Here is a 14135-nt window from a genome sequence, read left to right as displayed (position 1 = left end):
GTTCCTTTTCTGTCTCTAATGCACATACAAACTGGTTCAGGCAGTTTTGTACCAGATTGTTTTTGTCCAAAAACATCTTGACAAACAGATATGGAAGAAGTCAGTTTTCTTATTTTACATCCAACTTTTTAGTTTTCAAATGCTGCCATGACATATTCCCACAGTGTAAACTCTCTCAGGGCTTAGTAGGTCATATCTTGTTCATGTTAGTCAGTGCCTTGCTTGTTTTCTGTCCTTTTTTCTTTTTGTTTCAGGGACTTGTTTCTAACAGCTCAGGGCTTGAGGGGCGTTTGACAGATGGCTGGAAAGTGGAGTCATCAATACACATGTACCAACCCGCTGCTAATGGTGGCCTATCCCTCCTGCATACGGCCCTCTATTGTCTCGCTTACTCACGTCGTCTTGTGTTTAGTGGGTTACCAGGGATTCGGAGAACTGTTACCCATCCGACTGGTTGGACCACCCCAAAAAGTTGACAGGGTGGAGCGTGAAAGCCACTTTGTATATCTAAGCTCTGATGTGTCACTCAAGATAAAGTGTCAAGTAAGCTAGAGGTGAGAAAAAAACTATTTTTTTCCAGCAAGTGCTGCCAAATCCTTCTTAGATCCAGTATAAAAAGGGGGCCATGTGGAGCAACTAATATATAAGCATTGTGCTTGTGCAAATAACTTCAGCTTCAATGTTTTCTGAATTATTAGTGAAGTACATTAGATATTTCCAAATCTCTATTCACAAAGGCATGCACAAATCCACCCGGCATTTGCAGGCAACATGGGTAACAGTTTGTGGAGTGCTCAAACAAATTTCTGTCAAATGGATTTTGCTATATTCAACCCGGCATGCTTTGAGTCTTTAATAACATTTTTTTGCAAAAATATGCTTATCTGACACCCAGGTCATTTAAAATTGCTTGCAAGCAAAGCTAAATCAGTCTTACCCCTGTTCTCGGCTTTGCAAGTAACGTCTGAAGAAGACAATAGCTGTAAAGATAAAAGAGATGTTACGGCTTAATAAATAGCCTCACAGAAAAACTACTGTATGAAAATTGTGTTGCCTTTTTGGTCAAATAAACCAGGATATCCAACACCCATCAATGGAGCTGTTGGGAGTTGACGAAAATTTGGTGTACAGCTTTAGATCCCGTGTTTCTTGTAAAGTACACACCCATATTAAACTGACTTTTTACAATAAGACAAACATTTTATATATTCATTTACAGCATGTATCTCATAAAATTTATAACTGCTGTATAATTAGAAGGAAGTATTCCTGAACTTGCATTTGCAACGTGATCTCATTAGTAGTCGTAGGTATTTGTATGTAAAGTGTGTTTCTTTACACACATTTTCCTTCATTTGCATAGGCACTGAATGTACAGAACGTTATTGACAGAATCTTCATTTTAGATATGAACAACATTAGAGATGTACAAATGTTTATTAATTCATTTAAACTTATAGAATATTGAATTCATTTTTACACACACTATTTGTGAAAACTGATAGCATGGCCTTAGTATCAAACTGTAGTGGTGTAGTAAATGTCTGTGTTAGTGTGGCAAGTTTGCTGGGATTCAACCTACCTACAATACCTCCAATAGCCAGAACTATGACGCTAACGGCAGCTATGATGATTACCAATGTTCCACCTAAAAGTGAAAAATAAAACCAGGAGGATGTGCATTAAATTTGTGCACATATACTTTAACTCCAAGTTGGAAATATGAATTAATCAATAAGTAGATAAATTTGAAGTTTTTGTCAACCTCCATTAGCTTCATCGTCTCCTGTGGATTTATCTGATCCAGGACTTGCTCCAGGAATTTCATGAACATCTATTACAGGACGCATTTGCTTCACTGAAAAAAAAAAAACTCAAGGATGATATTCATGGATGAACTGCTATCACATTAACAATGGTTACCAATTTCTTAATAAACAGGGACCCATTACAGCCTTATGAAATGATTTTGTAGGGCTTTTACCCATTTTATTGAAACGACTGTGAATATTTTCCTCTAGGGCCACCAAACTGAAGTGCTGAAAATAATGATTGTTTTCAGACAGGTTTCCCAAACACTTCCCCATCTGCCATTGGTCAGGCTTTTTTTTTTTTCCTGTTCAAGTCTATGGATTTTTAAAGTGATTTCACATAATCCCAGCAGGCACACTATGTCATAAGACATTGATATTTGGTTAAATTTTGGTTGTGACATTGGGTGACCAAAATTCAATGACAATTCAACGTGTAATGTAAATGTTCATTTGATGTCCAATACTGACATAGCTGACATTAATATTTGTTGTTTTTAGGTTGTTTAACCAAAATCCAACGTTAAGTCAATGTCAAATTGGTGTCAACTACTGACGTCAACCTGATTTCCATTTTCAACCAAAATGTAATGTCTGTCCGCCGTCATGTCCAACGTCAACCTGACATTATATTAACGTCCTGTGCCTGCTGGGATAGTTTTAATAGTTGTGGGAACAGGTTTGGGACACTTAATACAGTAATATTGTCAATGTGTCTGCACTGACACTATTGTATGTTAACTAAACTCTAACTAAATTGAACTGAATTGAAATCTTAATGCACTATTATTGAACTAAACTGAATCAACACTAAAGTGACTTGAGCTGAACAATGACACTATTATCTTTTGTAGAGCTGCTTTATTTGAATCGAGTTCATTCATAATTAATGAATTTTGCAACATTGACACTGTTAAACTGAATCGACACTGAACTAAATTGAGCTGAAGAATGACACTCTCGTGTTGTCTGAGCTGCTTTAAGCTGAAATCGTATGCATTTCATAATTAATGAAACATGAAATGCAACATTAATGCTGTTAATTTCCTGTTTATTACTGTGAATCGGCTTCTTTTAAACAAATCCATATTGTATAAAGTGCTATATAAATAAATGCGACTTGACACAACGCACGCCAGATTTGAACCCATATGAGCAGCATAGCTTTATGCCTCTAGGCCACATCTTCAATCCAATTCTTTGTATTAATCACTAACAGTTTTTCGCCTTTTCTAGGAAATTAGATGGAAAATGAATCTCAATTCTAATCGTGCTCATACTGGAGAGTTTTACTTCCCTCCATCCCACCTCCCACCCTTCCCATCTGCCTCTGGCCAGAACTGGTGAGCAGGGTTTACCTTAACAGCTCAGTAATTCTATCAGAGAGCAATCATTCCACTGATGAAGACGGACAGCTCCTCGCACAGGAGAGCTGAATGAGACTGCCAACGTCCATTAAGGGGACAGACAGTGGTGCGGATGGAGCCGAGGCTATCAGCGCCTCTCTGCTGGGAGACGCTAATTGATTGCTTTCAGGAATTAATGTGACGGATGAGGTGGTCACGTCTTACAGTAACAACCTTTCTTCATGTTACATGTGTGACCAGAGAGGAATACCTACCGAAATCATCACCATCCTCGTCGTCACCTGGGCAAATGGGAATATGAAGATAAGATAGAAAAAATTAAAATGACAGAAAATCACAAAATAGCAATAGTTATTTACCAAACAATGGTTACTATCTGGATGTCATGAAAACGTGTCACCTTCAGCCCAAAAATGAAACAAAAATAAGACAAAATACTTTGAAATAAGCTTATTTTAAGCTTTGTTAAATTATTCTGACAGTCTGATTTTTTTCCCCCATTATTTTCAATAGTCACTTTTATTATGTTCTCATATTTATATCTGCATTATAGTAAAATACAATTCTGTATTTATTGATAATGTGATTTATTTATTTATCAATTTAAATCAAGGCAAACACATATTTTTCATATTTTCATATATTTTGAGCAGTGCTGGGTGTAATGCATTACTAAGTAATCAATTACTGCAATTTGATTACTTTTCCCTTGAAAAAGTAAAGTAAGGGATTACTCTTAATTTTTCTGTCATTTAAATTAAGCATACAGCGTTAGTTCTGGCAGGTCACGTGAGTCAAGCTGGCATCAGCTGACTCTCAACTGATCACATCTGAATTACGATACCTATCACGGCATTCTTATATAAGCTCTATTCAGTATTATTCAGCAGCTTTTTGCTTGCTCAGGAGCAAATAACCCTCCTCCATCCCCAACTCCTCCTTTCGCCACAGTCAGGACTTGGCTTTCTGATATTCCTTTTTGAATCCGACTCCTTTATCTTGAGTAATGTGTTACACTTAAATATCATTAAATGCATTAATGATATCTGCTTTGTTCTGTTCTGTTCACCCTAGGGGGGGTTATTATTTCTGCTCTCCCTGATCATTCATGAAAGGCTGCATGGATGGGCAGGGAGTTTTTGCCCAGAGCAGAACCGTACCGCCAAACCGAACTATTTGCTAAATGGCTATAATTTTGATAATAGTATCCTGACAGAATGACACTTATTTCTGATGTAATTGCACTGTATGCTGTATAGTCTAAATAAATTTAACCTCAAACTGTAACACCTAAAATTAAAATGTATGTTTTTAATGAAAACTTTTACCTTTAAATACTTTGATCAGTTCAATAATAATTGATGTAATTTCATATTATTTATTTGAAAGAATTAAACAAGCAGTTTCATGTCTATCTTTGTATGGTTCAGGTTCATATGGGATTTAGAAAGTAATTTGTAATAAGTATTGCAATCATTTTTAGAAAGAGTAATTTGTATGGTAATCTAATTACACTGTTGAAAATGCAATTATAGTGGCTAGTAATTAATTACTTTTTTAGAGTGACTTACCCAGCACTAATTTTGAGGAAGAAAGTGTATTTAATTGTGAGTATTCATGCACGTAATATTCATAAGAATGGTCTTGAAAATGAGTTTAATTTTCTTTAAGATAAATATAATTTTTATTTTTTATTTTGTGATTATGGGGGTGAAATATGACCTGGGCATGACAAGATGAGATTCATTCAGATTTTCAGAAAACTTGAGAGATGTCATACCGATATTATCTCCTGAAGAATCTTCTTCTGTGTCTTCTGATGTTGCAGCTGTTGATTTGAATAATTAAATATAAGGTTAAAGGCCACATGAACATAACCAATTATTATAAGGGGTTACAACTAAATATCTTCAGAGGTTATTCAACTGCCAGATAGTGAAGGTAAAACAACTCCGTTGTGAAATTAACATGTATAAATATATAGCATTTCATTTATCACATATCTAAGTGACAGATAGAGAACTGTCATCATTTGATGAAATCTCTAGTGTTAGCACAAAACTTTGAGAGCGTTCAAGGCACACTGGATGAAAAGCATCTGCTAAATGGCGAGTAACAGGAGGATTGGTTCACAAGCCTGTCACCGATACAGATACTTTAGACAGACATGAGAAGAAAAAGATGGATTGAGTACAAAAATAAACATCTGAATAGGATGGAGAACTTTTGATCAAAGTACGACAGAATAATGTAAGCCTAGATAGAATGAACTTACCAGCACCTCGAAGAATCAAAAACAGAATGAGTAAACGCAGCATCTTCTTATTCTAGGGAAAAAAAAGATAAGGAGAAAAAATGAATCTACACATTAGAACGCTACACCTAGATTTCTCAAGAGCTTTGATACATAGTCAACCCTGTGAACCTGGCCTAGAGTAACCTAGATAAATTCACATGGAAGAACTGCCTCATCTCTCTAATCTCAAACAGATCACAAATAATCTATTACACCATTCCTTGCCATAGTTGAAGATGTCAGAGTTAATAAATAACTAGAAATATAATCAGTCAAGTATGAAACTGAATTGTGGTTAGCCAGGCTAAATATTATAAATTCATCAGAAGACTTTAGTCCTTATCTCAGCATGAATTTAATGTGGGCTGACTCATGGTTCATGGTTTCAGGTCTGTGGTCTGGTGTGCAATGCAACTTTTTTTGTTGTTGTTTGTTTACCAAAGCACTTGAACAAGCATACTCGACAGGAAACTTATGCTGAGTGCCATGAGCTGCTTTGCAGACCATGCAGGCTAGTCATGCTACGCAGTTTATTTTCCCATAACAGTAAATTCCTGAACAGTGTGGGTATTTATCAGTTTTGCTCCCTTGAAATCATAACCTTTATTAAGCTTTATTTTGCGTAGTTTAGCCTCAAGGCCATGTTCCCCTAAGAGTCCAAATATTCTCACAGTATTGAGAATTGTGAGATATAAACACAGAATTGCAAGATAAAAGTTTCACAGGAACTTGTTGAGGAAGTTAACATGGGATTGATATCACAGCCTGGCAAATGTATAGATAGTTGCAATATTCAAGAGAGCATTTTGGTTCATTTTCCAAATGTATATACATGCAGAATTGGTAGATGTAAAGTCACATTTCTGAGAGATATCTGAATTGTGCGCTAAACATTTTGTAATTACCTTTTTAATTTTATATAGCAAAAGCGAGTAAAAAACAAAGCAAGATATAAACAAAATATAAATGTGCCAACTCAGAATTCTAAAAACTGTCACAATTCTGAGATGTAAACTCAAAATTCAGAAAAAAAGTCAGAATTGTCAGATATAAACTCAAAAAAAGTCAGAATTGTGAGATGGAATCTCAGACTTCCACAATTCTAAGATGTAAACTCAGAATTCCAAGGAAGAAAGTCAGAATTGTGAGATGGAATCAGTCAGAAGTCAGAATTCAGATTTGTATTATAAGTTTCCATAAGTTTTTCCCTTGTCAAATATTTGTCAAGTCATTTTATGCAATCTTAAACTTAAATTATTAAACCCTTCCAGCTTGGAACCAAGCAGATGTTGTGTGGCATTCAAATAGAAATGTGTAATAGAAATGCCCCCTAATTTCCTGTAACAATAAAAAGTGATTAATTTCAGACTTATGTGTGACTTATGTGTGTGTACCTCATGATTTAACAGCCTTCATTGTGAAAGCATCTGACCAGCTGCCAAATGACTTTAATCAGTACAACTAAAGCACAAATACACATGGAGGAATGTTCCTCTTCTACCTATTATGTTTTCAAGATTTTACTTCCACATGGCATCTTTCCCAGAAGGCCTTGTTGTGCTCATTATCCAGGCAGATGTTTGACACACACAGCTGGCCGTTGCGCTTAACAATTACATGTATTTATTTTTCTTCCCACTTCGGACTAGGAGATGGGAACTAGCCCAGGAATGACCTTTTCCTGAGTCCTCCAGTGGTTAAATATAGAAAAGGCTTTTGCCATACAATCAAATGAGTGCTATGGTGCCCAAGCTCCAAATTCCCCCTCTGGCCTGCATTTCCATCTCACAAGACCCTGCTCTTCATCCAGATATTGTTGTGGGTGCCCATTGTGTTGGGCTTCCACTTCCTGTTGTTAATTGCTGTTATGATGTCACAATAACTGGGAACTCCATACAGGGAAGTGACACTGGGACATTATACACCTGCTTTCTCCATTCACATTATACTACCACAACTGGATGTCCACTTTGGACAGTTTTCTTACACAAAGACTGCAGCTAATAATAGGCCTATTTACAATTGAATCAGTCATTTTTGCTGGCACAGTGAATGTTTTTGAATGAATTAATCTCAAATAGGCGTAGATACAATTTAGAATAAAGGTAAAAAATTAGAACAACAAAAACATGTCCATTTACACAAACTAGTCGAAAGCAGTAGCACAGAAATTTGAATCGGTGAATCTGAACGAACTGAATCAATTCACTTGAATGAACCAGTCATTCCAATATGAAAGGAGAGCTCTTAGAATGGAAAGATTCACTAGAATGTCTCCTGCTGAATTCGAAATTCGGATAAAAATTAAGAGTAGTAGTATGCGGTATTGCGGTTCCGAATTCTGCACCGGCTTTATAATGCGACATATGAAAGTGCCGTTTAGGATGAACTGGTTCACTGGAATGAATCAACTTTGATCGGACTATAAGAGAGAGAGAGAGCTGTTTATGTCTCCTCTGACATTAAAAACAGTAATGTAGCACTGGCCGTTGGTTGTGCCGGGTTCAACGCAGAATACTCGTGCTAAATTTACAAATTCCAACGTCAGTTTGTTTTCACAAGTCACGATATGAACGCACCACAAGTTGGTGTCACAAAAACATTCTTTGTGTTCGAAAAGCTCACGTTCGTTTTACGTAATACAAATGCATAACATTATTTATAAATTTAATGTATTCTCAGAAATAATCTATATTACTATAAAAATAATTCAAAAACAATTCAGTAAAAGATAAGTATATTTTTAAAATAATTGCAATTTAGTGCCATGCCAGTTCGACGGAGCCATTTTATTCCGACTTGGAATGGAATTCCGTTGCTAATTTTCAAATAGCAGGTGGGAAAATTACACCATTACAGAAATAGGCTTAAGTAGTGGATTAGCATGAGGGACAGGTCATGACAACGTCAATACAAACAAGAGAATGAGTAATGCTTTTGACGCTGTCAAATGAGCTTAGTTTTTAGAACAATCTGTGAGTACTTGGAACTGTGCTGAGCGGAAAGGAGAGTTTGCTTTGACCCTGGCAAGTCTATATTTGTTAGTCTAATTAGCAAATTATCATATTATAGTAACAGCAGCTGAAATCAGCCTGGAACACCTAGTTTTAATTGTGCTGTCATGTCTTCATCTGTAGCTTACATGTCTTAAACGTGTCAAAAACGGTTAATAAGTGGAAATGAAAGAAGCATCATGGTTGTGATACCAGTATGTCTGTCTTAATGATAGGCTGTCTTGGCAAACTCATCCATAAGGGACTGCGGTATTTGTGGAAAAAAAGAAAGCTCTCCATAAAGAGAGAGATTGTGGTGGCTTAACTCGTCTCGTAATTTGGAATTTCCATGCTCAGTTCAGGTCGTCACGGCAAGAGAGATTCTTTCAATTAAGCTGTTGTTCAGAAGATGTGGGACTGGTTGTCGGAGCAAGCACAATCCAAGCTTGTAAAAATGTGACAGCAAATCTCCCATCAAGAGTAACCTACAGCTATCTGAAACCCCCTCCGACCCCCTCCCTAAATTCCAATTTAGTGCGCCCGGCTGCCTCGGAGAAATAATAAGCTGAACCAATTTGAAAATATTTATCAGTGCAGTCCAACGCCTGTGAGTTGACAGTCCTCCTAAACTTGTGTTGCTGAACAATTGGCTAATATATTCGTGTATTTGAATTCAAATTGAATTTGGTCTATTCTCCAGTTTTTGCACTTGTTTTGCCTCCACCTAATTTGTGCTCTATCATTAATATGTGCAGTCCTGCAAAAGTGGCCCGAAATGAGCCTGCAGCAAAGCCACCGATGAAAAACCACTTACATACCTCATAAAATTGTAAATCAACACACAGTATAACAGGGTTTTTTCATTTTGCTTTTGCCTACAGTGTGTGATTTCTACACCTTACATTGTTCAGACTGTAGATTGGTTAAACCAGTAGTGGTATGTCAATGTTTGCGAAAAGTTGCCAAAAAGGCCCGCACACTATAAAGATGACAAATACAAATGTGAAATAAAAAACACAGCTTTACTAGGAGACTGCAAACATTTCGGTCATGGCATGACCACCTTTAGTGCCTAATTGTCTGTTTTCCTTTATAGTGTGCGGCCATTTTTCATCTGTTTTCTTGTTTGGATTATTATGATTCACCCGCCTAGAATTTTTTGAATGTTTAGGCACAGTGAGTTTTTGTTCTCTCTTGTTTTCTTCAATATGTTAATGTTAATAGCACTGGAAAATCAGCCTGAGAAATTATTGGAGATAAAAATTTTTAAAAAATGACACGGTAGCTTTAAAATTAGCAACACAAGCTCAGAGTAGAATTGGTTGATATAGGCTGATGGACATGCATAAATAAAATTAAACAATTTGCAACCTTTCATAACATGGTGTATTATTGACAGGGGCGGATTTAGTGATTTGGGAGCCCTAAGCAAATTGCAGGTATGGGACCCTAACACATTAACTACAGTATGCTCTTTTACTTTTAGGGTTTGCCGAGAAACCAATCGAAAATGTAATCTATTATTAAGAGAAAACCTTAATTCATCTCATTCGTGCATATATATGAGTGTGCGGCAGTTCACGTCAGAGTGCCTTGGAAAAGCACTCAAGCGAGTCATTTTGATCAAGACAAATAAAATCATGACATGAAACACAATTCTTTCTTCTCTGATGTTAATATATCTGTTCTGAGACAGTCAGACATTATTATAGGCCAACAGCCTAGAAAGTGCGCAAAAAGCGCTACATCTATAATCACAAAAAGCTGTCCTTCCAGATCATTCACTTCAGTTTATCATGATCTCATGACGTTCCATTAATCAATGACGCTGTCTGCACTGCACAATGAATATCTTATTTACATCATATCTACATGTTGTTATAATTCGCGAACTTGCAGAACAGACGAAAACTCTTTTAAGTGGTGAGAGAAAATTTGAGGCTCTCCATAACACAAATACACACTGGAATATGACCTAAGAAACCGCCTTGCTCCGTTCTTATGAAAATTAATCTTTTCTGATTGTTAACTTCATCTGAGTCACAAATTGTCTCAAAAACATCTAGGCCAGACTCACTAACAACACTCAGTTGAATCAGTAAGTCCATAATGTCAGCATTATATGTAGAATTCAGGTTCTAGAAAAGTACAGGTATACACAGTATCCTAACCAGACGGGACAATACAAGTTTATGGGCTGGTTTGGTTTCTTGTTATAACCTCAAAACTCCAAAGCATAACGATGAGGCTGTGTTACAGGCTGAATTTCATTTTTAGTCATTAGCTGCTAAAATCAAATTATTTTTAACTGAACATATTGTTGATTATATTCCAGTTACCAAAGTGTGAATACTTGTTCTGCCAGCTCTTTTCTTTATTTCACACTTCCACATCGGGCTTAATGTGACCAGTTATGTATCGCAGCAAAGATTCTAAACATAGACAACTGTCTTTTGATCTACAGTTCCCCACTGCCAACACCTTGTGTGAACCAAAACCTCAATGCCACAGATATGTGACTAAAGTTAATAGACATGGTTTTGGTAAATGTTTAAATTTGGTCTGAACTGAAAGTGAAAGACATGTGGGATAGTAAAAACATCGTTTATATAAGACACACAAACAAATGTTTCACAGGTGTGATTGCTTGAGACAGAAGCTGCAAAACAGGAGGCTTTGGTTGCATTTCCTTTAAATGGTCTATGAGCGAGATACATTCAATAAATGCAGATCAAAATAACACCATACAAGAGAAAATATTAGGTGTTAAGTGGGAAGTATGACAGTTTGAATTAGATTTAAAGCCAAAATTTACCACAAAATACACATTTTTTTTTTTTCTGTTGAAACGGTTTATTCTACACTGAAAAGTCCAGAGCACCATACAAATATCATAAAAGTAGTACTTCTAATAGTTTTCTAAAGTCATGTAATAATCATATAGTCCCCATTCATGGCAATTGCATGGAAAAGAGTGATCAGTACATTATTCAAAGCATTTTTCTTTTTGCATTTCACAGAAGAATGAAATTTCAAATGGCATTAGGGTATTTTTTTAGTTTGGGACCAACTATTCCTTTATTAATTAATTTATTTTTCTTTTTTGAGCTTTGACAGGGTTGACATGATACAAAAGAACAGCCATGATGATAGACAGGACCTACAGCACAATAGTAGGGACATCAAACATTCATCAAAGTGTCACAGAATAAAGCAGCACATGAAAACACATCCTCAGACGCAAACTTAACCGCAGCAGCCAGCCACATGGAGCTCATATAATAAGGATATGGTTATGTTTACATAAGGTTTGTGTTACACGGTATTTGCTGACGGAGGTCTTAGTAAAAACGAGTGACAAGATACGCAAACACCCAAACCCCCCCGAAAGTATCCAAGTATGAGGCAGTTCAGAAACTGGGGTGCTGGTAGAAGGGAAAGTTTCTGAAAAATTCAGCACTTCAAACGAAACCTCAGGTCTGGCGAGTTTGACATTCTCTGAAAGTGTGACGTCGTTTAGGTCATCTGTTGAAACTGAACGGAACACAAAACTTAATGTTCACAAGCATAACGCATGATAGAATGTTCTTGAGTGCAGTCAAGACAAACATTGTACAATCTCCCTTCAGTATCTGAAAGCTAACATGACTGTGCAAACAGTCAAAAAACATTCTGGTCAACTTTAGAGAAAAAGTCTGAAGAACCAAGTCTGCATACCAGGTTTTAGACCACAGGAAGCCTTGCTTAACAGACACGCACTGTTGCATGTACAAAAATAAACTAGCATATTTTGAGAATGAATCTGTTAGTGTTTCAGAAGAGCTTTTGAGACAGAAAACTCCTTTCAGCATTATAGTTGCCTTACTTGTGAAAGCAGTACCTGCAATGGTAAAACTGACAGTGATATCAGTAATGGTAAGAATAATAATAGGACTGAGCAGTTTAATTGAACCTGGAAAAAGTACCTGACAAAGTTTGTTTTGTACCAAAAACCTGTCTTCACATTGGAGGGGAAAATATCTACAGCACTTGAGTTTTTTGTGTGTGTGTGTGTGTGTGTGTGTCCCTCAGTATCTGCACTGACCATATGGCTTTCACTACAACTGCAAATAAACATCACTAGAGAAACATCCAACAGCCAATGAAACACTGCAACTACTATAAAGCCTTCTGCACGGGAATAACATATTTATAATAAAAGAAAGTTTAATTACAAACTCACCACTTCCTTGGCCCCTGCCGCACTGAATAGGACAGGGAACTGAGCTGACTGAACCTGAGCTCTGAGAGCAGCAGACTCATTCTGTGAGATCTACGCTATGTACGTCATCCTACATGTGCAACAAAACTACACAAGTGGTTTTCAACTCTTTTGACTACAAGTCCTTATATTTTCATAGACAATATTCAGAACACCATGTCTTCTGGTACTTAAGCTGTTTGTTTTTTACCTTTTTATTGATATAAAAACAGAAATGTCAAAGGTTAAAGTAATTATCCTTGATTAATTTTGTGCTTGCATAGGTCTTAAGAACTATATGGAATCGGGCTACAATTGCTTGCTCAGCATTTTGTGCTGAAAAGACAATCAACAGGTTGTGTGAATTCATAGATATGCATGCATCGCCATGTACACTTAGATTAATTTGTAAATGCATTGCAATGTAATGTATTTTGGTATGTTTTGTACAAGGCGCCACAAAACAGAATGCTTCCATTATAATTTACAAATGAGCCATCTTTAAAGCCTGTCAGTGTTTCAGTTCTCCACAAAGTATTGTCAATAATAATGATGTTTATTAAAGAAAAATTGTAGTTTCAAACGTGGTTAAATCTCTAAGTGTCAACCAATTTAATTATCCGAATTGAAATAACAAGCCAATGAGTGGTTGCCTTTGTTACGGCAAAGTTAGTTGCAGATTGGTGCTCACGTGTGCATGAGTTTCACTTCACTGCAGCAGCAGGACATAAAAGTGAATCTTATGTGGGGAACTAATGTTTAGCAGTGCAATGACACCATAAAAGCTTTAAATGTGCCAAAGTACTGTCAATTATTTGCACTGATAAGTGAAAGCCAGGCGATGTGAGTTTCATGCATCAAACATTTGGAAACCAAAAACCGAGTGCAGACCAAGGTATCACGAGTCATTTCTAAAATTTCTCCTGGAGGATACATGCATAATATTAAATGATGATAATAACAATATACATGCTATTAGTAATACAATGCATATCTGTATTAGGCGCATGTGTGTGTGGCAAACAGTGCTGCTGTGTTGACAGAGTGTTAAATGCGTTTCTCCTGCACACGTCTGACAGCGTCTTGAGATTTTCTTGATAACAAGTATTAAAATATCTAAATGTGCAACAGTTCTCGCCTTGACCTCTTTCAGCAAAGAGAATTAAAGAAATTATCAAGGCTTCACTATTAAATCGAGCAGTTTAATACATCCCAACCACACATACACAGAAGTTTTGGAGTTGCACCACCATGTCCAGTGGAAACATATACAGGCAATTTTAAATGCTGATTCTTTAAAAGAGGATACAATTGTTCCTGTTTTGTAAAGACATGGGAGAAGTTCCCCATGCTCCTGTTTTTACTAGATACTTTATCGATCTTTGACAGAAAAGTCAACCATGAATCCATGCAATATGCAAAACACTA

General features: G+C 36.5%; 1 protein-coding gene across 5 annotated transcripts in view; it reads right to left on the bottom strand.

The window, feature by feature from the left end:
- The window catches only part of LOC306851418 (uncharacterized protein), a 34461-nt gene that overhangs the window by 8699 nt on the left and 11627 nt on the right, over nucleotides 1-14135 (bottom strand). For 4 of the 5 annotated variants that reach the window (XR_013782492.1, XM_079387623.1, XM_079387621.1 and 1 more), the window contains exons 2-7: nucleotides 5454-5505; nucleotides 4959-5006; nucleotides 3433-3459; nucleotides 1766-1858; nucleotides 1583-1648; nucleotides 938-980 (exon numbers count right to left, since the gene is read on the bottom strand). Coding sequence is in view for 4 of the 5 variants with exons in the window: in XM_079387620.1 (XP_079243746.1) it covers nucleotides 938-980; nucleotides 1583-1648; nucleotides 1766-1858; nucleotides 3433-3459; nucleotides 4959-5006; nucleotides 5454-5505 (329 nt within the window). In the remaining variant the exon portion in view is untranslated. Of the gene's footprint in view, nucleotides 1-937; nucleotides 981-1582; nucleotides 1649-1765; nucleotides 1859-3432; nucleotides 3460-4958; nucleotides 5007-5453; nucleotides 5506-12689; nucleotides 12812-14135 lie in introns of those variants that run through there. The other variant, XM_079387622.1, reaches the window with a different exon arrangement.

The sequence above is a fragment of the Barbus barbus genome, assembly GCF_936440315.1.
Source record: "Barbus barbus genome assembly, chromosome: 31".
Taxonomy (NCBI): domain Eukaryota; kingdom Metazoa; phylum Chordata; class Actinopteri; order Cypriniformes; family Cyprinidae; genus Barbus; species Barbus barbus.
Note: the sequence above shows the minus strand (reverse complement) of the source record. Positions and strands in the feature narration are given on the sequence as shown.